At 44.9% G+C, this 26,791-nt stretch overlaps 1 protein-coding gene across 3 annotated transcripts in view; it reads right to left on the reverse strand.

Moving 5' to 3' along the window:
* Positions 1-26,791, reverse strand: part of RABGAP1L (RAB GTPase activating protein 1 like) — a 570,182-nt gene that overhangs the window by 125,310 nt on the left and 418,081 nt on the right. For all 3 annotated transcript variants that reach the window (XM_075067923.1, XM_075067924.1, XM_075067925.1), the window contains exon 18: positions 24,668-24,709. In XM_075067923.1, coding sequence (XP_074924024.1) covers positions 24,668-24,709 — 42 coding nt within the window. The remainder of the gene's footprint in view (positions 1-24,667; positions 24,710-26,791) is intronic.

Genomic DNA, 26,791 nt, shown 5'->3' on the forward strand with positions numbered 1-26,791 from the left:
AGACAGCAAGAGGCTAAGGGTTCAAAAAGTGGTCCCATGAGCTTAGTTAAGATCAGGTTAAGGTTTCATGGGGGAACCGGTGGGCGCGAGTAGGGAAACACCCTCTCCAGCCCCTTGAGAAATCAGACTACTGTGGGGTTGGAAAACACGGAATGCCCAGACTCCCCAGGATGGAACGCCGATATGGCGGCCAGATGTACTCTGATTGAGGAGGAGACGAGACCCTGATTTTTGAGGTGCAGAAGGTATTCTAGTATAGATGGGACGGAGGCCTGAAGAGGCTGTATGAGCTTAGGTTCGCACCAGTATGAGAACCTCTTCCATTTGGCGAGGTATGCCACCCTTGTGGAAGATTTTCTGCTACCAAGGAGAATTTGTTGGACCTGGCGGGAGCACCAACTCTCCATAGCGTTTAGTCACAGAGATTCCACACCGTGAGATGTAGAGACTGCAGGTTTAGGAGGAGCAGGCAACCCCTGTCCTGTGTGATGAGATCTCAATGCAGAGGCAGGGTAATCGGGGCAGTCACTGACAGTTCCAGCAGAGTCGTAAACCAATGCTGGTGTGGCCAGGCCGGTGTGATGAGAATCATCACCGCTTTGTTCCTGCAGATCTTGAGCAGGACTCTGCGGATGAGTGGGAGTGGTGGGAAGGTGTACTTCAGACTCCAACCCCACAGAATCGCGAAGGCATCTGCCACTGAGCCTGGGCTGAGGTTTAGGAAGGAACAAAACCGAGGGCATTGGCTGTTGTCCTTGGTGGCAAAGAGCTCTATTTGGGGAAATCCCCACCTCCGGAAGAATGATCTCAGGACGTCTGCTCTTAACGTCCATTCGTACACTTGATACGATCTGCTGAGGCAGTCCACTAGCTTGTTTTGCACCCCCCGAAGGTATGATGCCACTAGTTGGACTGAGTGGGCTATATAAATGTCCCACAGGAGAAGCACTTAGTGGCAGAGGAGAGAGGAACAGGCACCACCTTGCTTGTTTATGTAGAACATGGCGGTAGTGTTGTTCGTCAGGGCTGTCATGCTGTGGCCTTCTATGGTAGCATGAAAGGTCTGGCTGGCGAGGTGAACCGCCCTTAGCTCCTTCACACTGATGTGGAGCAACATTTCCTCCCTGGACCACAACCCCTGCATTTGCAGATCCCCCAAGTGTGCTCCCCAGCTTAAGTCTGATGTGTCTGTTACCAGCATCAAGGTGGGTTGCGGTGTAGCGAAGGGCACCCCTTCGCAAACTACCTGCTGATTGAGCCACCAGCGGAGGGAGTCTGAGACTCGAGCCGGGATTGTCACTATAAGGTCCAAGGGGTCTCTGCTGGGGCAATATGTTTGGGCTAGCCACAGTTGCATAGGTCTGAGTCTCAGCTGGGCATGTTTGACTACATGGGTGCACACTGCCATGTGCTCTAGAAGCTGCATGCAGCATCTGACTGTAGTTGTGGGGAACCATTGCACAGAGATTACGGTTCGCTGAATGGCTAGGAACTTGGGAACCGGTAGGCTTGCTCGTGCCTGTACCAAGTCCAGGACTGCCCCTATGAAGTCCAGTCTTTGTGTAGGTATCAGTGAGGACTTGGGCACATTGACTAGGAGACCTAGCTTGTGGAACAAGTCTAGTGCCAATGTCACGTAAGAACGGACCTAGTCCTCAGACCGGCCTGCGAGAAGCCAATCGTCCAAGTACGGATACACCCGCTTCTCCTTTTTCGAAGAAATGCTGCCACCACGGACATGCATTTCGTGAACACCTGTGGGGCCGTCGCCAGGTCGAAGGGTAGGACCGTAAACTGGTAATGGTGCTGGCTTATGGGGAACTGCAGGAACCGCCAGTGAGCAGGGTGAATGGTGACGTGAAAGTATGCATCTTTCATATTGAGGGCAGCGTACCAATCCCCCAGATCCAGGGAAGGGATAATAGAACCAAAAGAGACCACGCGGAAGCAGACCTTGACTAGGAATTTGTTGAGTCCGCGTACATCCAGAATGGGTCGAAGACCCCCCTTTGCCTTGGGGATAAGGAAGTACCTCGATTAGAACCCTTTCCCTCTTAGGTCTGGAGGGACCTCCACCGCCCCTGCCCTGAGAAGGGCCTGTACCTCCTGCACCAGGAGTTGCTCGTGAGAGGGGTCCCTGAAGAGGGATGGGGACGGGGGGTGGGAGGGAAGGGGCGAGGAGAACTGAAGCATGTATCCCACCTTCACTATGTGCAGGACCCAATGGTCCGATGTCCTATTGGACCATGCATGGTAGAAATGGGACAAAAGGTTCATGAAACAGAGGGGAGGATCTGGTGAGAGGTTTGGTGTGCTGTCCGTGAGCGCACCTTCAAAATCTCTGCTTGTTGCCGGGTTGTGGCTTGCCCTGGCCCTGGCCTTGGCCTTGGCTAGGTGTGTTGTTCCACCTACGCCTATTATCTCTGCCCCTTCTGCGGTAAGGTTCCTGCCTGGGCCGAGGATAGTATTGTCTTTGTTGTGGCGGTTGGGGTTTAAAAGGCTTCCTCTGCGGGCATAGGAGAGCGTTCCGAGTCTAACTCGGAGTCCATGGACGGTGACCTTGGGGGCCACGGTAGTGCCGAGGAACGGTGCCGGTCAGGGACTGGGGAGCGATATTGTATTGACTGGGACTGGGATCAAGAGTGGCGCCTTGCCGATCGGGACCGGTTCCGGTACCCTGGAGACCGGGAACGACGGCCAGCGGTCGGGCCCGGCCTTGAAATGTCCCTGAGTCCACTTGGAGAAGGAGCCGGGGAATGCTAGAGTGGTGGGGCCGGTGCCAAGCATGAGGTGGGACCAGACGCCCTTGAGGCCCACTGAGTCAATGGCAGCCAGGAGTCTACTGAGGCAGAGTTCGAACGTGACCGACACTGGGAGCGGTGCCGAGATGGTGACCTCAGTGGGTGCACCAGTGCCGGTTTGCCTGTGGACAACAGTCTCGGTGCCGGAGGCTTCTCCTTGGTCGGGAGGGGGCTCGTTGAGGACAATTCAATGAGGTCCTTTGCCGCCTCAAATGTGTCTGGTGTGGAGGGTTGTTCTGGGAGCTCCTCCAGCCCTTCCTCTTCACTCGAGGCGCTTACCCCGGGGCTTGACAGACCTTTTGGTGCCAGAGCAACCAGTACTGGGGTCTGTTCTGGGACAGCACTGCCCTTTTGCGCACTCAAGGCCTTCATGGGCGCTGCTCTCTTATGTGGGGAGCACCCTCGGGCCTTGGGTAGGCTCTTTGACCGGGTCTGTGAAGTCAACCGGTGCCAGGGCCGGTCGTGTTGTCTCAGTACCCTAGGCTTAGGGTGCCCCACCAGTGCCGGGTCACGAACCAATGCCACGGCACTCAATACTGAGGCCGCCGGAGCCGTGGGATGGTCCAAAGTTGAGGGCTGTAACGCAGCCTCCGTGAGCAGCTACTTCAGTCGAAAGTCTCTTTTTTAGTTCTTTACTTGAAAGCCTTGCAGATTTTGCAGAGTTCTGTCTGATGCGATTCTCTAAGGCAACGGAGACATGAGTCGTGGGGATCGCTAATCGGCATAGGATTGCAGCGCATGGCACAAGCCTTGAAGCCTTGGGCGCGTGGCATGCCCCGCCGCCCAGGGTCAGTGCTGGAATTTATCCATCAACAAAGGAAGCTTAACTATCTACTAAGAAATCATTGACTACTAACAACCAACACTGATCACTCACTCACAACACTGATAACTGCTAACAATGCTAAGGGAACACTCTCAGTTGAGAGATAGGAGTTGTTCCAACAACACCACAAATGGTGATAAGAAGGAACTGAGGGAGGGTCGGGCCGGCAGGGGTATATATGCACCAGAGCAGGGTGCCACTCTGGCGGGGGCCCCCTACCGGCCCCACGGGAGCTGGTAAGGGAAAAAGTTTCCGATGTCCATGCACACAGCATGCGCACAGCTAATGTGTAATGGACGTGAACAATCACTTGAAGAAAAACTTACAGAACTGTCTAGAAGCACAGAGAGAGGAATGACTGGTGAGAGAGGCAGGGCTAGTGGGTGGAATCAACAGGAGGCAGAATAGTTCCATTCAGCATTTGTCAATTTTTGAAAGATCTGCACTCTGATCAACAGACCTCAAGCTAATTTTAATAGACAGGGGCCTCAGCTATTGCATTCTTTTGTTTTACTTACAGAAATGCAGACTTTTCATTTTGGATAAGGTTTGTTTCTTTTCATGTATGAAGAATGAATATGCTTGTGAAGTGAATACAAAGTCGTCTCTTTACTCTAGCAGGCAAAGAAATAATGAGATTCAATTGCTGGGAGCTGAAGCAAGATAATTTCAGATTGGAAATAAGGTGCAAATTTTAGCAGTGAGGATAATTAACCACTGGAACAGCTTCCCAAGGGAGATGGTGAATTCCTCATTCCTTGAAATCTTTAAATCAAGATTGATGGTCTTGCTACAAAGGGACATACTCTAACACTAACTCAACTAAGTTGTTATAGGTTTGATGCAAGGGGTGCAATCTATGGCCTGAGTTGTGCGGAAGGTCAGCACTGAATATCATAATGGTCCCTTTTGGCCTTAAAACGTGTGACTGACATAGCATGTCTTCTGCATTTCATTTTACAATACCTTTAAGGGTTTTTTATTTTGTTTTTCAATGCATGCCCCCTCCCAGTTTTTTCCTTGGGAAAAGAATCTCTCTTTTTGGAGGGGTGTGTGTTTATCTAATAAACCAATGATATTCGAACCAGAGGGTATAGTGGAATGTTTCCCTCTGCGGACTGAGTACAGTATATGCAGCTTATTAGACAGCCAAAAGTAGCCATTAACCAGCAGTTGTCAGTAAGCAAAAGGCAGATTTGTAAGGCTGCAGCCAGGGAAGGAAGGGCTGAGACATCCCGAGCTGTGGATGCAGGCAGGTTTGTGGGGGCTGCAGCTAGGGAATGAAGCGTTGGGACTACAAGGTACCTCTCCCTGCACTTTCCAGGCTGTGTTCTGCCTTGGCACATGGCGCCTGGGCTTGGCACACGTCAACTCTTTCTTGGCTGCAGCCTCACAATCCTGCCTGCAGCTGGGGCTTTCCATGGGGATCAAGGGTGCTGGGATTTGTGGAGTCCAGGCCCTGGTGCCAGGGCACGACACAACCTGGAGAACGCAGGGAGAGGTAACTGTGCAGGCCCATGGGCCCTCAGTGTCCTGATCCCTATGCAAAGCGCGGCATCTGGGCATCTGCCTGGGGCATGGGCTCCACATGTCCCAGCACTTCTATCCCTGGCTGCAGCCCCCATAAAAAAGTTGTCAATAGCTGGCATGCCTGTTGCCAGTATCCACACCAATTAACGTTGCAGCCCACTGTACAGTATCAGTTCCAGGCAGAATGGTTCTATTAACAGAAAGCTGTTATTAACTGGGTTGTTATTAAGCAGAACCTTCTGCAGCTGGCACACAAACAAGGGTGAGTGGGCTGAGGCTCAACTTGGACTGAGCTGATATTAGTAGGCTGGGAGAAACAACCAGAAGATACGGCAATGATTACCTTAACCCCTCAGACTGAGAATGGGTCTGCTGCTTGTCATTCAAATCTGCAGTTTGGCAGTCTTGTTACACTCCCAGCTGTTGCAGTTTTATAGCACAAGTAAGGAGGACATCTTATTTCCATCTGTTTCTTGTCAGGAAGTTCCAGCCCTCTCTCTCTCTGATGCAGACCTTACTGCCATTAATGCAACATTAGACTATTGCAATGCACTCTTCAAAGGGCCACTCTTTAAATCAACTCAGAAACTGAGGCTGGTGCAACCAGGAGCAAAGCATGCAAGTTAAGCAGCTTGTCTTGCAGTCAGCACACAGCACTAGTTCTCTGAATCTCCATGGGCTGCTCATTAGCTTCTTAGTGGACTTTAAGGTATTGGTTCTGACCTATAAATCTCTAACTGGCCAAGGGCTTTCTTTTCCGAGAGACTGTCTCTCTGCCCATGCGACAATGCCACAGGTGAGCTCAGCAGAGATGGGGAGAGGGATAGCTCAGTGGTTTGAACATTGGTCTGCTTAACCCAGGGTTGTGAATTCAATCCTTGAAGGGGCTGTTTCAGGATCTGGGGCAAAAATCTGTCAGGGGATTAGTCCTGCTTTGAGCAGGGGGTTGAATGAGATGACCTCCTGAGGTCCCTGGCATTCTATGATTCTATAATGAGGAGCTTCCCTGCTAGCAGGGCATTCTCTGTGAGGGCTCTTCAACTTGGTTTCCAAATAGGGTGACCAGACAGCAAGTGTGAAAAATCAGGATGGGAGGGTAGGAGTAATAGGAGCCTATATAAGAAAAAGACCCTAAAATCAGGACATCTGGTCACCCTATTTCAAAATCACATTTGTTGACCTTTAGAGCATGGTTCAAAGCCATCTCTCTGATGTAGCTTTAATATACAATTGTATTTGAAAATGTGTCAAGGAGCCCCTAAAACAAAGGATGGGTACTTCTTTTATGGAACTAGTATATAAATCAAAACAAACATATATATGGGAAGGAATCTGTGGATGGATGAAGTTCAGGAGATTCTACGATGAGGTTGTGGATTTCTATCTGGGAGAGATTAGGGTTCTGTGATAGTTGAGGAAGGAAATTTTAGTTTAGGACAAACTGGAGAAATGGTCTGAAGTAAATAGGATGAAATTCAATAAGGACAAATGCAAAGTACTCCATTTAGGAAGGAACAATCAGTTGCACACATACAAAATGGGAAAGGACTGTATAGGAAGGAGTACTGCAGAAAGAGATCTGGGGGTCATAGTGGACCACAAGCTAAATATGAGTCTACAGTGTAATGCTGTTGCAAAAAAAGCAAACATCATTTTGGGATGTATTAGCAGGAGTGTTGTAAGCAAGACATGGGAAGTAATTCTTCTGCTCTACTCTGCACTAACTAGGCCTCAGCTGGAATATTGTGTCCAGTTCTGGGCGCCACATTTCAGGAAGGATGTGGACAAATTGGAGAGAGTCCAGAGAAGAGCAACAAAAATGATTGAAGGTTTAGAAAACACGACCTATGAGGGAAGACTGAAAAAACTGGGTTTGTTTAGTCTGGAAAAGAGAAGACAGAAGAGGGGACATGATAACAGTTTTCAAGTATGTAAAAAGTTGTTACAAGGAGGAGGAAGAAAAATTGTTTTTCTTAACCTTTGAGGATATGACAAGAAGCAATGGGCTTAAACTGTAGCAAGGGAAGTTTAGGTTGAACATTACAAAAAACTTCCTGTCAGAGTGGTTAAGCACTAGAATAAATTAGGTATTAGGAAGTTTTGCGCAAAACAGTTGTTGGTTTGCTACTGCTGTTCTTTACTCTAAGTATTTGTCATGTGCTCAGAGCCTGGCGACAGAGGGTCTTATGTCTTACATGTTCATACTGAGTTCACACTCAGATACTACGGTAATGGAAGCCATATGAGTACCTAAGCTAGACAGATAGGCATTGAAATAACAAAACAAGCATCACTAATAGTTCCCACATCATAAACTATTGCTTTTGTATGATAGTTTCTGAGCTATAGAGCTGTCCAAAGAAAGCATCTCTTTGGATTACCATTAGTATTTTAGCAGAAAAAAGACTGAGTCACTAAAAAGCTAATGAGAATCTAATATTGAAAAAAATAGATGTTCTCTTTAATGAAAATGCCTTCCTATGAAAAGATAAAACACAGGCTGAAATGAGAATAAATTTGAAAATACCTGAAGACCATGTTTTTCTTACACTGGAAGACAGGAGAATGAGCTAGACTCCTTCCTCCCTCTCATCTTACCAACCCGTTTCTTTACGTTCTTGTTATGCTCATGGTGGTGCGGTATCATTGGATTATTATTTACTTTATCACCCACTTACATGTCCCTACAAATAATTTTCACCAAGGGAGTCTAAAGATTTTCCTAGGATTCCTAAATCTTAAAGTGCAGGAAAAGACCTGGCCCTGGAGCAGCTCGTTCCAATTTACATATGTAAATTGTGATCTGTCATCTAAGAAAGGACAGCAGAATGAGGCGGAATGAGACCAGAATGGTGGGCAGGAATAAGTTTTCTTATTCTGTTGATAAGAATACTTATCAAATGAGCCAGGGACTTGGGGCCACTAAAGGGCTGAATTCTGGTGAATTTTGAGTTATTTTCATTCTCAAACCCTTTTAAAGTGAAAAAAAAATGAAAATTCACATAAATGTGTACATGACACTCTAGTACAGTGGTCCCTAGATCCCTAGCTTATTAGGACAAATTGTCCATGACAAACATTTCCACACTGAAGTTAAAGGGTTCATCTACAGACTGTCTCTATAAAGAGGCAATTTTCAATAAGTACACTCAGTAAAGCTGGGCTTTGAAACCCGCAAAACCCACTGCTGTTGACCTTCCTGAGTTAGGGGAACTAGAAACGTAAAGGAGAATCTCAAGCTTGTTTTTTAAAAAAGGTAAATTTCTAGACCTCTCCCTTGTGAAGACAGCTTTGAAAACACAGAACAATAGTCACTGATCACTAATGCTGAATGGAATAATTAGCTGGAATCCACTTCTGCAGCAGGAGCCTTGGGAAAGAACCTAACAAACCCCTGTGGACCTGCTCCCTCTGCACACATTTTTTATGTAAAATCAGCAAATTTAACTTTGTTCTGCCTCTCAAATAACCATCTCACTAGCCCTGCCTCAAATCCTTAGGCCAGCCCTGTGCATAGTAGTGTGATAATGGTGGACACGAATCGGTTACACTTTGGATGTTGAGGGGGAAAACAAATTGTCATTCTTTTGCAGGGCTACCCAAAATGCTATGGGGCTGGCTCTGCACTTAGACAGTTCTTGCAATTTGCTGAGAATTCAGAGGTATCTCTTGGATGTGTCTAGAGACACAGCCAATGTTGGGCTAAGAGGCCCCAAAACAGCATCTTTGAAAAAACTACTCATGTTGAAGTTTTTCTCAGGAAATCTTTGTGTCTCACAGTTCCTGCCAAGCAAGTTACTGAACTTGTATAGCTCACCACAAAGAAAATCCAACATGATATCAACAATGTCAACAAACAATCAAGAGAGGAGTGACTGTCAGACATCCTCAACAATGCTCAGAGAGATCCTGGAGTAAACTAAAGGTAAGGAAAGGACAAATAACTCCCATCTCCTAGAACACTCAGACTTCCTGGGGAAGTGGCCTGTGCCACCCTAAGCCTCAGAAATACCCCATCCATTTGCAAGGAGTGAAATTAACTCCATCTCTCACAGCCTCATGCTGAAGACCAGTTAGGGAATGTCTGCACTGCAGCTGGGAGCCTGGGTAAATAGACACATGCTAGATCTGCTCAAGTTAGCATGCTAAAAAGATGATGTTGTGGCATGCATTAGCTACCCATGTATGGACCCAAGGGGCGACGCAGGGTTCTACATGGGAGGCTAGCTTGTGTTGCCACCCATGCCATAATGGCCACAGTGCTATTTTTAGTGTGCTAGCTCAAGCAGAGCTAGTGTGTGTGTCTCTACCCAGGCTGGGAGGCACACTCATTGCTGCAAAGTACCTTAAGAAGCCTATATGCAGAGCTTAAGTGAGATTTAAGTAAGAGACACACGTGCAGGCCTAGTGTTGCCAATTTATACAAATTTTATCGCGAGTCTCAACATTTTTAAAGCACTTGGAGTCATGTGATTGCATGAGAATCTTGGGTCTCATTAAAAAAAGCCTCCAACCTCTTGGTTGCAGAGAAATCGTGAAAAGTGATATTTGTATACGCTATAGGCTCAGAATCAAAAGACAAATAAAAAGAACACAGAACATATATTTTAAAATCTCAAGAGTTTTCAGGGCTGACTCATGATTCTTAAACATTTGGGGTTGGCAATATTGCAAATGTTATCCAGAGTGAGCAAAGAGATGCAATGCCTCCTTATCTCCTGCTTATGCTTCACTGACATACCTGTAGTCCTGCTGGTAGAATACCAAGAAATCAATATCTATTTTAAATAAACCATGGGAGAAACTCATTCCGACAACTTATCAGTCCAGTCCTCTCCTTTCCTCCCCTCTTCACCCCACTCCCCTCTCTGTAGTAGTGATTACTAGGCCACTAATACCCCATGCCAAACACATCAACTGGCAAGTGATGGGATCTTGCAAAAGACAACGGTAGAATCTAGAGGTTCTACCAGAAATCATTTAAAACAACATAAATTAAAAATACATAACTACTATAAATGACTAGCAGATCTGATACCTACTAATGCAAGAGTCTGCAATAATTATATCGGTACCAAGCAATTAAGGGTCAAAAGAGCCCTGGATCCAATCTGGAGAGATTTCCCCTTGGTGCAAGGCAATTTATGCTGTCCTGAGTCACCCGCTGCAAACCCTGGCATAGGAGGAGTGGCTGACAATGACAATGAAAGGGGGGTTGCCATAACAGACGTTAGTACGGTCATTCTGGCTTGCACTGCAGTACTATGTTGAAGTTGGTTGCTTTCACTCAAGTGACGTTGTCCCAAATGCAGTAACTTCAGTGTACTACATCAAGCTGACCATTGCAGTGAAGACAAGGCAGAGAACAAAATCTTATCCTTGATTTTTAAAATCCTGGTATCTTCCAGAGGATGAGACACAAAATCTGGGACTGGGTAGGTATAAGTATCCACCAAAGGAGCTGACAAGGTACCATGAGAGCAGAATGAAAAGGGCTCCCTGCATTACTGGCAAGATGTTTGCTACAGAGGAAATTTACTCCTATGCAGAGGGCCAGTGTAACCCTTATGCTTCACTTGCCTCCCAACATAAACCCTGGCTTTAAGAGGTGCACCAGTTGTGATGACCCTCTGCTTAGTGATAAATTTCACCGCATGAGACCAAGTTGTCCCTAAAAGACTGGCTTGATGAGTGAAGGTCGCAAAGGACAGAGAAGGGAAAGGAGAGATACAGAGTAATAATGATATCAAATAATCCACCCTTTTCATTCTAGTTTTCATTTATTTTTGGAAATGAGAAGCCACCAACACCAGCTAGCTGTCTGAAATACTCCCTATCACTAACTTTTAAGACACTCTAGATAACAAAATATGTTATAAAGATTTCCAACCCCTGTACATTTGAAATTAGTATCTTTTTACAGACCAAAGGATGGGGCTTGATCTGTTAGCAATCAACCAATATTTTCTTAGTGGTTACCTACATCAATGTACTTGATCAATAGCCAGGGTTTTGGGTTTTTCATGAACTGTGGATAACCTTTTTGTTTTGTCCACAGCCTGTAAGTAGCTCATTTCCATAAAGAGAGTGTGTGTGTCCAAGAAATCATGGTGTTTTGTGCAGGGCTGGCGCTTCTAGGGTGCCAGGATTTGGGGGGCGGCATTTTGCCATCCTTGGCGGCAATTCGGCGGCGGGGCGTGCTTCCGCGTTCTGGGTCTTTGGCGGCAATTCTGCGGCGGGTCCTTCACTCGCTCTGGGACCCGCCACTGAAGTGCCCTGAAGACCGGGAGTGCAGAAGGACACCCCCCCCCCACTGAACTGCCGCCAACAACCGGGGGCGCGGAAGGACCCCCGCCTCAGGCGCCACTCCTGGTTTTGTGGCACTTTTAGTTATTGCACACTATTTTCTTTGTGTTTCAGTTTCTTGTATTTTAATTTAAATTTTTACTTCTGTATGATGATGTATTTTTATACTTGCCTCATTTTGCTAGCCCCAATACTGAATTGAAAAGTGTGCATTTAATTTTCCAGGTAACAGAGTGGGAAGATTAAAGTAAGGCACAGGAGCCGGCAAGCAAAGTTGTAAACGGGAGTTTGAGTAGGAGTTTGCAGGGGGAGTTTGGGGGAAGACTAAGAGAGGCAGGCAGAGGAACAGACAGGTTACTGAAGGGAGTGTGTGGTGTTGTAGCAGTGTCTTGGCGCTTGTTGGGGCTTTGTTTTGCTGTGGGCAGTGGTGGTTTGGTTTGGTTTGTGTTTCTCAGATTTACAGGAGTGAGGTGGGAAGCCTATGACAGACACAGAGGCAGCAGTTGCAGTGACCCAAGCAGTGGAAAACACAATAAAGATGACTGGATGTGGAAGCTGCAGCATGTACATGATCCTGGAGGGGGTACCTGATAAAAGTTTCATCTGCATGAAGTGCCGCCTGATAGAGCTGATGGTAGAAAAGATCTGAGGACTGGAGATGCAGGTGGAAACTCTGGTTGAGTTTAGAAGGTTCAGCAAGGACAAGTGTAGAGTCCTGCACTTAGGATGGAAGAATCCCATTCACTGTTACAAACTAAGGACCGAATGGCTAGGAAGAAGTTCTGCAGAAAAGAATCTAGGGGTTACAATGGACGAGAAGCTGGATATGAGTCAACAGTGTGTCCTTGTTGCCAAGTAGGCTGATGGCATTTTGGGCTGTATAAGTAGGAGCACTGCTAGCAGACCGAGGGATGTATGACTTTCTTTGATCATTCCCCTCTATTTAACTTGGTGAGCGGCTCATCATGGAGTATTGTGATCCAGTTTGGCCCCAACACTACAAGAAGAAATGAGGTAGGAAAAACGTGAAAACATTGCATCTAGTTTTGGGGGCCCCACTACAGAAAGGATGTGGACAAATTGGAGAGAGTCCGGCAGAGGGCAACAAAAATGATTAGGGGTCTGAAGCATGACTTATGAGGAGAGGCTGATGAACTGGGCTTATTTAGTCTGCAGAAGAGGAGAGTGAGGAGGGATTTGATACCAGCACTTCAATTACCTGAAGGGAGGTTCCAAAGAGAATGGAGCTAAACTGTTCTCAGTGATGGCAGATTACAGAACAAGGAGCAATGGTGTCAAGTTACAGTGAGGGAGATCTAGGTTGAATATTAGAAAAAACTATTTCACTAGGAGAGTGGTAAAGCACTGGAATGGGTTACCTAGGGAGGTGGTGGAATCTCCTTCCTTAGAGGTTTTTAAGGTCAGGCTTGAGAAAGCCCTGGCTGGGATGATTTAGTTGGGAATTGGTTCTGCTTTGAGCAGGGAGTTGGACTAGATGACCTCCTGAGGTCCCTTCCAACCCAGATATTCTATGATTCTAAGTGGATTCGAATGGATGATGGAGCAAAGACATGAGGAGTCTGAATGGAAAAGCTCAGACTTATAGATGGAAGCAGGACCAAAGAACTCTGAGGGGAGACTGCTGGGTGAGGAAACTGGACAGTGGAAGCATCTGACTAGGAGAACCAGGCAGAAAAAAAGACGGGCTAATGAAGGAGAAACAGAGCTCAGGAACAGGTTTGCAGAGCTGGAAAATGAAGAAGGGGCACAGCAGCTGGTCGCTGAAGGTGAGAAGGCAAGGAAGAAGAGAAGAGCAGCTAATCCTATAAGAAGAGGGGAAAAGTCAATGGAGATAACACCAAATATGAGCCCCAGGAGGATAGCAAGGGCGAATAGGAATCGAGAGGACTTGCAGCCAGAGGGAACAGGGGATATACCGGAGAATCGCACCGTCACCAGGAAAAGGCAGGTCTACGTGACTGGGGACTCCTTACTGAGAAGGAAAGACAGGCCTGTAACCAGAGTTGATCCAGAGAATAGAAGGGTGTGCTGTCTGCCGGGTATTAAGATATGGGATGTGGACCTGAGGCTAAAGAGGATACCAATGGGAGTGGGAAAGAATCCACTGATTGTCCTTCATGTGGGAACCAATGATACAGCTAGATTCTCGCTGGAACATACCAAGGGAGACTATGCCAGGCAGGGAAAGGAAATCAAGGCTCAGGTGATCTTCAGTGGGATTCTGCCTGCTCCTAGAGAAGGGCAACAAAGGTGTGACAAGATTATGATGATCAACAGATGGCTCAGGCAGTGGTGCTATAAGGAGGACTTTGGGATGTATGGCCACTGGGAGGCATTCATGGACAGAGGATTGTTCTCTCAGGATGGACTTCACCTGTGTAGGGAGGGAAATAGACTTCTAGGATGGAGGCTGGCACAACTGATTAAGAGAACTTTAAACTAGGAATCGGGGGGAGATGGTTGGGAAATGTCCAGGTAATCTCCATGCTGGATTTTAACATTGAGAGGGAAGAAAACGAAGAAAGAAAGGATACAACCATGGGTGGGAGAATGGACATACAGAGGAAGGATAGTGTAGATACCATTCTAATAGGTGATACTGGTGGTAGAATGTCTGGACCTAATCGGGTATAGAATGTGAGCGAAGCCAAACAGCAAGAATTAAGATGTTTGTACACCAATGCGAGGAGCCTAGGTAACAAAATGGAGGAACTAGAGTTACTGGTGCAGGAAGTGAAACCGGATATTATAGGGATAACAGAAACATGGTAGAATAGTAGTCATGACTGGAGTACAGGTACGAGGTATGTGCTTGTAGGGAAAGACGAATAAGCAAAGCGGTGGACGTAGCCTGTATATCAATGAGGTAGACGTAAGAATAGAAGGGATGATGGTAGACAGAGTCTGGGCAGGAAATCACGATTGGGAAAGAAAGCTATCGAGACTCCTGACGATAGTGTTGGTGTGCTATAGACTACAGGATCCGATTTGATGATAGAGACCTTTAATGTTTTAATAAAAGTAAATACTAAGGTAATTGCGCGACAGAGAGACTTTAACTGGCTCAGATATAACTGGAGGACATAGGCTCAGATTTTCCTAGATTGCTAGCTGATGGATTCCTTCACCAAGTATGAAGACCAACAAGAGGGATGCATTTAGATTGGTGGAGTAGTGGGACCCAATAGAGAAATGGTTGTAGGGACAACCTTGGTTCGAGTATCATGAGCTAATTCAGTTTTAAATAAATGTGAACAATAAACAAAAATAGATCTGGGACTAGGTTTTGATTTCAAAAGGGCTAACTTTAAAATATTAAGGAAATTAGTTAGGGAAGTGGATTGACCGAAGAACTTGGGGATCTAAGCAGAGAAGAGGCCTGCCAATTACTTCAAGTCAAAGTTGCAGAAACTATCAGAAGCCTACATTCCAAGAAGGGGAAAAATTCAAGGCAGAGTTGTAGACCAGCTGGACGAGAAGCATCTCAGAGGGGATTAAGAAAAAGCGAGAAAGCCTACAAGGAGTGGAAAATGGAGTGATCAGCCAAGAATGCCACCTTATTGAGGTTCAGAACATTAGCGGATAAAGGGAGAAGGCCAAAGCCATGTAGAGTTGGACCCTTGCAAAGGAATTAAAACCAATAGTAAAAGGTCTATAGCCATATAGAATAAGAAGAAAACCAAGAAAGAGAGAAGGGACCGCTAACATGGAGGATGGAGGGTTAAGAATATCTAGCATGGCCCAATAGCTAACAAATCTTGCCTCATCTTTAATGAGAGTTTAGGGATAATGGTAGGATGACAAATGGAATGAGGATATGGGATGAGATATTACCACATCCAAGGTAGAGCCACCGAACATCTTAATGGGACTAAATCAGGGGGCCCAGATAAGCTTCATAGAATATTAAAGGAACTTGCATATGAAATGCAAGTCCATCAGCAAGATGTTTAATGAATCTGTAAACTCAGGGGTTGTACCGTAACTGGGAAAAAAGTGATCTGGCAACTACAGGCCGTTAGTTGACACTCTGTAGTATGTATCTTGGAAAAAATGAAAAAGAAATAGTAAGACATTGGGTCAATGGAAACGGGAAAAAATGACAAACATGTTTAACAAAAATAATCATGTCAAACCAACGATCTCCTTTGAACAAGGTAACAGATTTTTAGACAAAGAAACGCTGTGGATCTAATTACAATTCAATAAGGCATTTGCTATGTTCCACGATGGGAATTATTAGTTAAACTGGAAAAGATGGGGATCAATATGAAAATGAAAGATGGATAAGGAACTGGTTAAAGGGGAGACTACAACGGGTGTGTACTGAGAAGGTGACTGTCAGGCTGAAGGAGTTACTAGTGGATTCCAGGGGTCGTTTGGACAATCTTATTTAATCTTTGTTATTACTGACCTTGCACAAAAAAGGGAATTGCTAAATAAAGTCTGTGATGACACAAAGCTGTGAGGTATTGCAACAGAGAAGGGCCGGATATCATACGATGTATCTGGCATGACCTTGTAAACTTGGAGTAATAGTAATAGATAAATTTAATACGAAAAGTGTAAAGTCATGCATTTACGGGATTAACAATATATTGTTATAGCTGGGGATGCATCAGTTGGAAAGCACAGAGAGAGAAGACCTCGGAAAGTATGGTTTTACACACGAGACCATAAGCCACCAATGTGATATAGCCGTAAAACTATGCAGGCTTGGATGCATAGGCAAGTATTTCAGTTAAATAAGGAGTGTTAGTAAGTTAACAAGGCACTGGTGAGACCTCATTTGGAATATTGTGTGCAGTTCTGGTCTCCCATGTTTAAGAAGGATAATTCAAACTGGAACAGGTACAGAGAAGAGCTACTAGGATGATCCAGGGATGGAAAACCTATCTTATGAAAGGAGACTCAAAGAGTCTTGGCTGTTTACCTAAACAAAAGAAGGTTGAATTAACTGCCCTCTATAAATATATCAGAGGAATAAATACCAGGGAAGGAGAGGAATTATTTAAGCTCAGTACCAATGTGGACACAAGAACAAATGGATATAAACTGACCATCAGGAAGGTTAGAGTTGAAATTTGATTAAGGTTTCTAACCATCAGAGGAGTGAAGTTCTGGAACAGCCTTCCAATGGGAGTAGCGGGGGCAAAAGACATATCTGGCTTCAAGACTAAGCTTGATAAGTTTATGGAGGGGATGGTATAATGGGATAGCCTAATTTTGGCAATCAATTGGTCTTTGACTATTAGCGGTAAATATGCCCAATGGCTTGTGATGGGATGTTAGATGAGGTGGGATCTAAGTTACTACAGAGAATTCTTTTCTGGATGTCTGGCTGGTGAGTCTTGCCTACATGCTCAGGGTTTAGCTGATCACCATATTTCGGGTTGGGAAAGAATTTTCCTCCAGGGCAGATTGCGTTCCTCTGCAGCGTGGGGCATGGGTCATTTGCTGGAAGATTCTCTGCATCTTGAAGTCTTTAAATCATGATCTGAGGACTTCAATGGCTCAGACAAAGGTTTGATACAGGAATGAGTGAGTGAGATTCTGTGGCCTGCGTTGTGCAGGAAGTCAGACTAGGTGATCATAATGGTCCCATCTGACCTTAAAGTCTATGATTCTATGAATACATAATGTGTAGAACTTAAAAATCTGATTAAAAAACCTGATTTTCTTGAGTCCTCCTTATGTTACTTTGATGTTTGGTAAACCATAAACAAGAGAACTCTTGCTCAGAAGTCACATTTTGTGATATAGCTACATAAGTTTGGATGCAATTAATCAAAAATGTAAATTCCACTGTAAACCTTGCTTTACACCTTCAACTCACTCAATTAAGAGCTTTTGAGTGGGAATAAAAAGGCTTACCACGGCTAAAATTGCATTCCATATTTGTCTAAAATGAGGTGTCAAATGATACTTTTTAATGGAACAGGTTTCCTAACAGATGCAAATATTTTAAAGTTTACTTTCCAATCCACAACAAGGAAGCTGACTGTCTGGGTGATAAAAGGCACTTGAATATGTGCCATGCACTGGAATGGGAATGTATTTTCCTTTTCACCATTCTAAATCTATAATCTTAATGAGTGTCCTTTTTATGAAAATGTCAAGATAGTAAATTGCTTGTGAAAGTGCTTTAAACTGTCCTTCATTAACAGTGTATCTGCCATTTAAACATGAATGTTCATTTTACGCTGCTGTGCCTTAGTCTGTCTCCCTATTGGGAACTGGGAGGTAAGAGCAAAGAAATTTGTTTACATGAATGAGCTCAACTTATTAACAATGCTTCAGTTACAATTACAATATTAAATATCTAAACAATAAGCAATTGTATCATACTGCCACCAACAGGACAAAATTATAATTGAGAATACTTTGTGGATGCTATATATTGAGGGTGGCCAAACCACCGCTCGCTTGTGAGCTGCTTTCCAGTTAAAGAGCAGCTTGCAGAGCCTCCCATCCCCCAACCCTCCCACTCTCCGCCTACCAGCCTTGGCAGGAGGGAGCTCTGGACTTCTGCCCTGCAGCAGGGTGGTGGCTCTTAGTGCTTCTGCCCAGGGGATAGGGGGCTCTCAGGGCTTGAGCCCCATGGGGCACACCTGCTGGGGTTTGGGGCTTGAGCCCCACTTTTGCTGAAGCCCTGATCCCTGAGATAACCCACCTCCCTGCCAGGCAGATGTCCCAAGACCTGGCAGGTGTGCCCGGCTCTCGAACTTCTAAAGATTATCAGATGTGGCTTGGAGGGTCAGTAAGTTTGGCCACCCCTGTTACATATTCTACATCAATATCTGAAAGGTAGTAATTGTTGGAGGAAGATGTGACTAAATGGAACACTTACAACTTGGACACTGTAGGGAAAGTTTATTTCCTTCAACACACTATTTTCCATACTGGATCAGACTAATACTCCGTCAGGTCTGGGAGTCTATGGCAGTGGCCAATGCCTGTTGTTCAGAGAAAAGCAACCAAAACACATAATGATTGTGCCTAATCCACTGTGTATTGCTGAGAATGTGTTAGATCATGGAGGTGTGGATGGGAGCAGGTTCCTCCCTGATTCCTGTAACTATCATTTTATTCCCTGAAGCAGGTTAGCATGCCCAGGTTATTTGTCAGAGGAACTTCACTGCCATTTAAAACTCTAGCAAAACTCAGTTTTCATCTAGGCACGTGGTAGAGCAGTGACACCAAATTTACTAGGCTAGTAGACAGTTCAGGACCAGAGTTATAATTCAGTTGGTAATTAGAGGACATTACTGAACATTACTTACAGATGCCAGGAAGAAATGACATTTACTGGGTAAAGACTCTTTAACAGACTGTTGATTAATGATTCCTAAAATTAGAAATCACCCAAAAGATTGCGGGAGAGAAAAAAAGAGTAAAGTTTTATAGATATTGATATCATAGAATTGGAAGGGACCCCGAAAGGTCATCAAGGCCAGCCCCTGTCTTCACTAGCAGGACCAAGCACTGATTTTGCCCCAGATCCCTAAGTGGCCCCCTCAAGGACTAAACTCACAACCCTGCCATTAATTATGCCTGGGGTGAGGTCTACCTAGACCAAGCCCCCAGAGCTGTTGGGCTACATGCAGTATCCAACTCCAGCTCTGGTAAGGAATGAGCTCCTCAGAAGCACATGGTTTCATAAAGATGTTGTTCTGAAGCACTCAGATTTGGTTACTGTTATTTGAAAGACAGATAAACTAAAAGCATATTGTTTCTAAGCTATAAAAGTTGGAGACAAATATATTTAAGTGGCAAATATTTATCTCAGAACTCAAAGAGTACAAAAATCCTCTCCTCTCAAATAGGAGAGCAATTGCTGCTGAAAGCAAGCCATGCTCTAATTTAGATCATCATTTCCATGTTGCTGCTGCTATGGAAGTGAAATCTTCTGTAACAAAGTGAAAGGTACATCCTTTTAAACTAATAAGTGATTTCTAATTCTGATCTTACTTGACTATGTTCTCTTTGTGGTTATTTTCTGCTTTCCAACAGGGAAATATTTTATCAAGATAACTTCTTTATTACTGTTTAGTGCCTATTACTGCCACAACATGAGGATGGGTGCAACATACTGTATTATCTTAAGAGTTGCTAAGAGCAGAATAACAAACGAAAATGCAGACAGTTACAAGCTTATGAAGTGCTTATAATAAAGTGATTCCAGAATACCTTCTTAAAAGTTTTCCCTTCTAATATTCTGGGGTAGTCAATACAGAACTGACTTAGTGGGCAAGGGAGGTAGAATGTACAGATAATCATCAAGTAATTAGATTGAGTGCTTCACGTTACAGATAACCAGGGCTAATTTTTTAAAACAAGAAGTCTCCTGAATTGTAACAAGGCCTTTCTAAAGGTAGATGTTTAGAGGTTCAATCCTCTTGCTAACATAACACCAAGGCCCTTGCCTACGCTTGCAATTTTTTCTAGAAACATACTACTGTTGCTAACATCAGCTCACCTGCATAAGTGTTAGCAACGTTGGAAGCACTACTGGACACAGATGACTGAGCTGATGCAGATATTTTAAAAACTATATCACGTAACCCTGTTCAGAGCAAATCTAATCAACAAGGTGTTAAAACACTCCCAGCAGCCTACCCATATGTCTATGATAGAAACATCAAGGAGGCATGCAGCTGAAATATCTTTGGATGTAGCAGAGTATGTTCCAATACCCCAAATAGTGAAACATCTGCCAGCTCACAGCACATGCGTACATGTAACCTAGTCCATTAGAGAGACTCTGGGCTGAGATAAATTGGCCCCTAGCTTTAACCTCACGAGCAATGAGAAGACTAAGGGCTTGTCTACACTACCATGTAGGGTCGATCTAAGATATGCAACTTCAGCTTCGTGAATAGTGTAGCTGAAGTCGACGTACTTAGATCTACTTACCGTGGTGTCTTCACTGCGGTAAGTCAACAGTTGATGCTCTCCCGTCGACTCCACTTGCACTTCTAGTTCTCGTGGAGTACCGGAGCTGACGGGAGAGTGCTCAGCAGTCGATTTATCATGTCTATACTAGATGCAATAAATTGACCCCTCCTGGATCGATCACTGCTCGCTGATCCAGCAGGTACTGTAGACAAGCTGTAAGTGTTTAATTAATTGGCTTTGTCTTGTCTAGGAAATAAGTAAAAGTCTCTTAACATTTAAGGTGTATAATCTAATGTCTCTGTATAGACACGCCCTGGCTCCCCGCCGCACCTGAGGGGGAAGAGCCAGAGCATGCACCTTCGTGGGCGGAGCCAGTACCGCCTGTTCCCACCCCCCGGAAGTCAAGGGGCGGGACAGGAAGTATAAAAGCCAGGGCCCAGAGCTCAGTTAAGCCCAGGACACCGAAGAGCACAGACGTGGAGGCCCGAGCTCCTGCTCGGCTCAGCTTGCCTTGTGCTCACTATCCAGAGGAGCGCTGGCTGGACCTATCTCGGGCCCGGTATCCAGAGGAGCGCTGGCAGGGCCTGCCCCGTGCCGGGTATCCTGAGGACCCTTAGCCTGAACTACCCTGCGCCCGCTGGCCGGTAGGAGACCGCCGATCCGTGCTTCCCCCAGTTCTCCAAGGAACCATGGTCTGGGACCGTAGCCGGCTAGTAGAGCGGCGGTACAGGTAACCCGGGGAGGGGGAAATTGGAAGTAGCCCGGGGGTTGGCTGACCACAGTCAGCAGCAGAGGCCTGAGCCTGGGCCGTGTGACGGCCAGAGACCCACTGATCACTCGCGTCAGTGTTTTCGTGGGACAACCTACTGACACATCAGTGCCCTGTGTGTCCGGAAACTTCCCACTGACCCGCCTCTAGCGCGACCCCCGCACCAGAGCCCCGGCTGGAACGCAGAGGAGTGGGGTCTCGTCCCCCTGTGCCACCCGTTACACGGGTGCAGAATTTCCCCCTTCACCCAGAACCCCTGAGCTGTGCTACAGTTTGTTTGGTGCCCCGCCCTGCCTAAGGGCCAGGGCCTCTAGACTTTGCTACCGCCCTGCCCTGCCCCAAAGGGCCAGAGCCTGAACTGTTTGGTGCCCCACCCTGCCTAAGGGCCAGGGCCTATAGACCTCACTTGCTCGACCCTTGAGTACAGGACCGGCATGGAACCCGTCCCGCTGCATAGAAGGACGCGCCCTGGCTCCCTGCCGCACCTGAGGGGGACGAGGCCCGAACCGACTGGTTTACAGTCTCTCAGAATCAAATGGGGTTTAGGGAAGAAGACGGGTAAATTAATGAGCTGATAAGATGGAAATAAAACACTACTTTAGTAAAATAAATTTTGGGTGAGGATATAGGAACCAACTATCAGGATTTGGAACTCACTAATTCTGGGAAATCCATATAGAAAAGCTATTCTATTTCAGCATAAACATCTGTCTATGAGAAGGTTTTTGCTTCCAGAAATGATCTCCTGAACTTTTGCAGAACAGTCAGAGCTGAAACCTCCTGACAAGGCAGTAGCTAACCTGTAAGACTGAGCAACTTCCATGTGAAGAACACAGCTTTGATCCTGAGACAATACACCCAGGAGATTGCAAAGTGAGACTTCAAGGTCCAATTCTAGATCCATGAGATCCAAGAACCAGAGCTGTTTGGTCCAGTTTTGAGCTATCAATAACACTTTGTCCCACTTGCTCTTTCTGATGACTCTGGAAACTAGAGATATTTGGGGGAAACGTGGAAGAACTGTTGAGTTCAATTGTAAAAACAAATCCCTTGAGGATCCTGGGATTATTCTGCATGATTTTTATGTTTGAAATCTCAGGTATCACATATCTTATCTTCCTTGTTTTTGCTGGAGGTCTCCCTTGGAAAACCCAAAGAAGTGGATGGGGTGCTCTCTCAGCCTTTCATTGCTATGACGGGGCACTGAATCTTTGAAAAAGGGAGCTTGCCTGTTAACTGTTCATTAAGCATACAACTCATTTAACAATGTGTTGTAACAAAAACAAACAAACAAAAAAATCATTCAGCACTCTGGATAAAAATCACTTTCCCCATCGCAGGGCTTGTCTTCACTGATTCATGTTATAGCTCAAGTAATCCTGTTAATTTGACTCCCATTCACACCGAAAAACTCCTCTCTTCTGTACTGCCATACTAGTAACACAAGTTGGCCATCATGACTAAGGGCATAGGCAAAACCCTAGTGACCAACTCACATCTGCTAACATAACCATTCTGTCTCATGGATGCAAGCTAGCACTACTAAATTGCTGCCGATCCTCCAATACTCTCCCACAATCCTGCTTGACCATTTGGGACTCAATTTTCACAAGTATGTGTCATGTCAAACTGCTAAGTTTCCAGTAATCCACAGAATCTCCCAGAGGAAAAAAACACCAAGTAATCAAGTTCTCAGTTTGTAATGTAAGAAACAAGCAGGAAACACATGAGGTTTTTCTGTTGTTTTTTAAAACCTTTCAGGCCTTACTCTCTCTCACACAAACATACACATACATCCCAGAACAGTGCTGGGCAACCTGCAGCCCATCAGGGTAAGCTGATGTTGACCGTCCGCAGGCACAGCCCCCCTGCAGCTTCCAGTGGCCGTGGTTCACCGTTCCCAGCCAATGGGAGCTGGCCGCCACTTCCCACAGCTCCCATTGGCTGGGAACGGCGAACCACGGCCACTGGGAGCTGCGAGGAGCCATGTCTGCAGACAGTTAATGTCAGCAAAACGTCTCGTGGCCCGCAATCAGATTACCCTGATGGGCCAAATGCAGCCCACGGGCCACAGATTGCACACCACTGCCCAAGAACAATAATAGAGCACAAACATTTTTTCACCTTTTGCAGTCACTTTGAAAATTGAGAGTGGAAGCTAGTGGCATTGCAGACTGATAACTCTCTGGAAATGCATGTGAAATTTATTTCCTTGTTCCAGGCTGTTCCTTGAAGATGTGTCAATATAACAAAGTAACCACACAATCTGGCACAAACTGGCTATCTGCTAAGGAAACTCCAGTTACTGAGGATACATCTTCACTGCAAAGCTAATTCACGTTGTCTTCATTTGAGTTGCATATCTCACATTAGCATAGCTCAAGTGACAATGGCCACACTGTGAAATAATCTTCACGTTTGTTTGTCCACAAAGGTGCTGCACTCACTCATGTCTCATTCTATGATTTCTGGGGGGTATATCCAAGGCTTCTTTGAGCTACAGTAAACTGAGCTGTCTATGAATTATTTCCCAGTAAATTGTGAGAGAACTTGTCTGTCCTTTCTAGACACATGGGGTATTGTGGGAAGACATTGGAGGACTAGTGATAATTGAGTGGCGCTAGCCTGCATCCACATTACAGAATAATTATGTTAACAACTGATGAGCTGTGCTAATTTGAGCTGTAGTCTCTACCCCTTGAGGGGTCAGCCCCTTTCAGTTAAAAGCACCATCACACATAAATTAAGGGTTTGTGTGTGTGGACAGGATTTGAATCAGGATGTGAGTTATAATTTGAGTGAACTGCAGTGAAGACAAGGTCTTAAACAGCAGACTGTTGGACAATACAGAGGTTTTTTGACAGTAGCATGTTGGGAATACTACAGAGCACTTGTCCAGTTCCAGCACCACTTCCATTTCCAAACAAAAGCAAAGATGACGTCTTGGCCCCGATGAAGTCAATGTGAGTTCTGCAACTGACATCAACTGAGCAGGATTTCACCCCAAATGTTCTGTCAAGTGTAATTTTTCTGTATCTAAGATAGTCATAAGATAAAGATTCTTTTCATCTACACTACAACAGACTTCTAGTTTCTCCCCTGTCATTACAGATGTGTTTCATATGCAATTATACATTTCCTGGAGGAATAACTTCATGAAATACCTCAGCAAGGAAGTATGGACTGTGAAGTGAAGCAAAGTTGTTTTCTTCTGAGCAGGCACATTTATGAGGCACCTTAATCATCATATTACCTTTGTCTCCAGGAAATTTACTGCATGATGAAGCAGTTTAAAACAAACAACAAAGCTGACATTTTTAAGGACAACCCTCCCCCCTCCCCCAACCTCACCTGTTACAATATTTTCGTTTTCCTCCATGATAACTCTTGCTCTATTGCCTGAGGCTTTTCAATGTGGTTTTATTACAAAGTTGGCATATTCAATTATATAATCCCTGACTGTGAATAGCTCATACTGCTTTATAATAAACAAAAGAGTTAAAATAAATGACTTACCTTTAAGAGTGCCAAGGCTACATGAAAGATTATGTTCAGACCCTGAAAAGGAGAAGAAGGAAAAAAAAAAGTTAAATCACTCCCACTGTATCAGGTTTTAGTTCTCCCTTGGGAGATTTGCAAGATTTTTGTCAGAGTCCTGAGGCACCCCCAGTTTCCCCCACTTCACATCCCACATTTAAGGCCCCATGATGCAGCTTCCAAACTTCTAGCTGAGAGGGACTGAGACTCTTTGGACTCCAGCGATTTTGCTCTCTTGTTGGTCAGACGGGTGCTTTTGGACAGACCTCTGTCCCTTGGCTGAGTATCAGTCAAATCTGGTCTCTCATGGAGCAGTACAGAATAATACCAGCAACTGACCATCGGGACAGACTGTTTCTTCAAAGCCAACAGAACCAAATATTCTAGTTAATACAATTTTTGCCAGTCCAAAGAAAGCAGCTTGTATCTAAAATCTGTATTTGTATTAAACACCCACAAAAATCCCAAGTCTGAAACACACAGATTTTCTGATATCAACTCAAATGTAAGACAGTTCAGAGATCAGGCAGCTAGATGTGTAAACCAGCCCTGTTGTGCTTGCCACTTTCACTACATTGCAAACATATGGCTCTATATAAATGAATATATATAATAAAGGAAATAATGATAAAACAATGATGCTCCACAGATTTCAGATCCCCTGAGAGAAGACAGTGCTGGAATTGCTAGGCTCAGTGGAGCTGAATTAAAGGTACCAGTGTTCCCTCCTAGACTTTCTAACAGACCTTAAACAGGACAACTCTGCCTTCATCTGGTGTCATTCTGTGTCCAAAGATAAAGATCTAGAGCCTCTTTCTGACTACACATAAAAGTTGTACTGCTTAACTGGTATAGTTAAAGCAGTGCAATCACCTTCCGGTGAACCTTGAGGGGCCCATTTAGGGATCTGGGGCAAAAATCTGTCTGGGGATTGGTCCTGCTTCGAGCAGGGGGTTGGACTAGATGACTTCTTGAGGTCCCTTCCAACCCTGATGTTCTATGATTCTATGACGTAGCTATGTCAGTATAAAGATGTTTATACCAGTAAAGATATTCCTATATGACAAGGCACCTTTATACCAGTCTAACTGCATCCACATGAGGGCTTGTCCCAGTATAACTATATCAGTAAAAATATCACCCCTCACCTATACAGTTATATCAGTACAACTTGCAAGTGTAGATCAAGCCAAAGAGTACAATACAGCTGTATTTTGCAGGATCAAACATTCCCTCTGTCAATAAAACAGGGTCTACTAGCTATGACTACTTTGCCATACATAGCTCCATTTAACTTTATACAGGGCTTTGTGATACCCTGGCTAAGGTAGATACTGTACTATATAAAATCCACATTTATTGTATTATTTTGACTTTCCTTTGTATTTATCACTATAACTTCACATTTTTTAGCAAATGTAGATAGTTAAACTGCAGGTTACCTACTACATTGCCTCACTCAGATTTAACATATGAAAGAGTTCCAACAGACTTGCTCAGAAATAATGTTGCCATTATAATACACACTGTTATGGGATTATCACAGGATTTCTTTAGTAATCTCCCCTTGTACAATAACAAGATTTCAATGAGTTCCTTGCTAATTTCACTCTGTAATTTGTTTTAACAATATCATAATGGAGTTTCTGAGGTAATCTCACATATTTTTATTAATTAGGGTTGAGTGAATTGGTTTTTGCAAGAATAAGAGCGCTTAAACTTTTGCCAATTCCTTGAACCAAGCCTTCTTTAAGGTTCAGAAATATTGATGTAAATTCCCTCCATCACATTCCACCGCCAACAATTTGCTGTCAAGATCTTTCCTGCTGTCTAAAGCTTCCTCGTTAGCATCGTATCAGATTGCCTAGCACTCCTGGGAAACTAGCTCACATGTTGTCAGTGGTTTCCAGGCATGCTGTGTCATTTAGAGGAGTGGGTTCTGTCAGGAAAACCCAGAGAGACACAAAATTAAAGAGGCAGCATGTAACCCCTAACGTCCAATAGCATAGGGAGGGCTGTGGAGCCATCTGCTCTGTCCTTAGAAAAATGCTGCTGGTTGGGGGAGGTAGAAGTAGCCTCCTCCTCGAGAAGCTTGCTGATTCC

Source organism: Chelonoidis abingdonii, chromosome 7 (genome assembly GCF_003597395.2).
Source record: "Chelonoidis abingdonii isolate Lonesome George chromosome 7, CheloAbing_2.0, whole genome shotgun sequence".
Lineage (NCBI taxonomy): Eukaryota > Metazoa > Chordata > Testudines > Testudinidae > Chelonoidis > Chelonoidis abingdonii.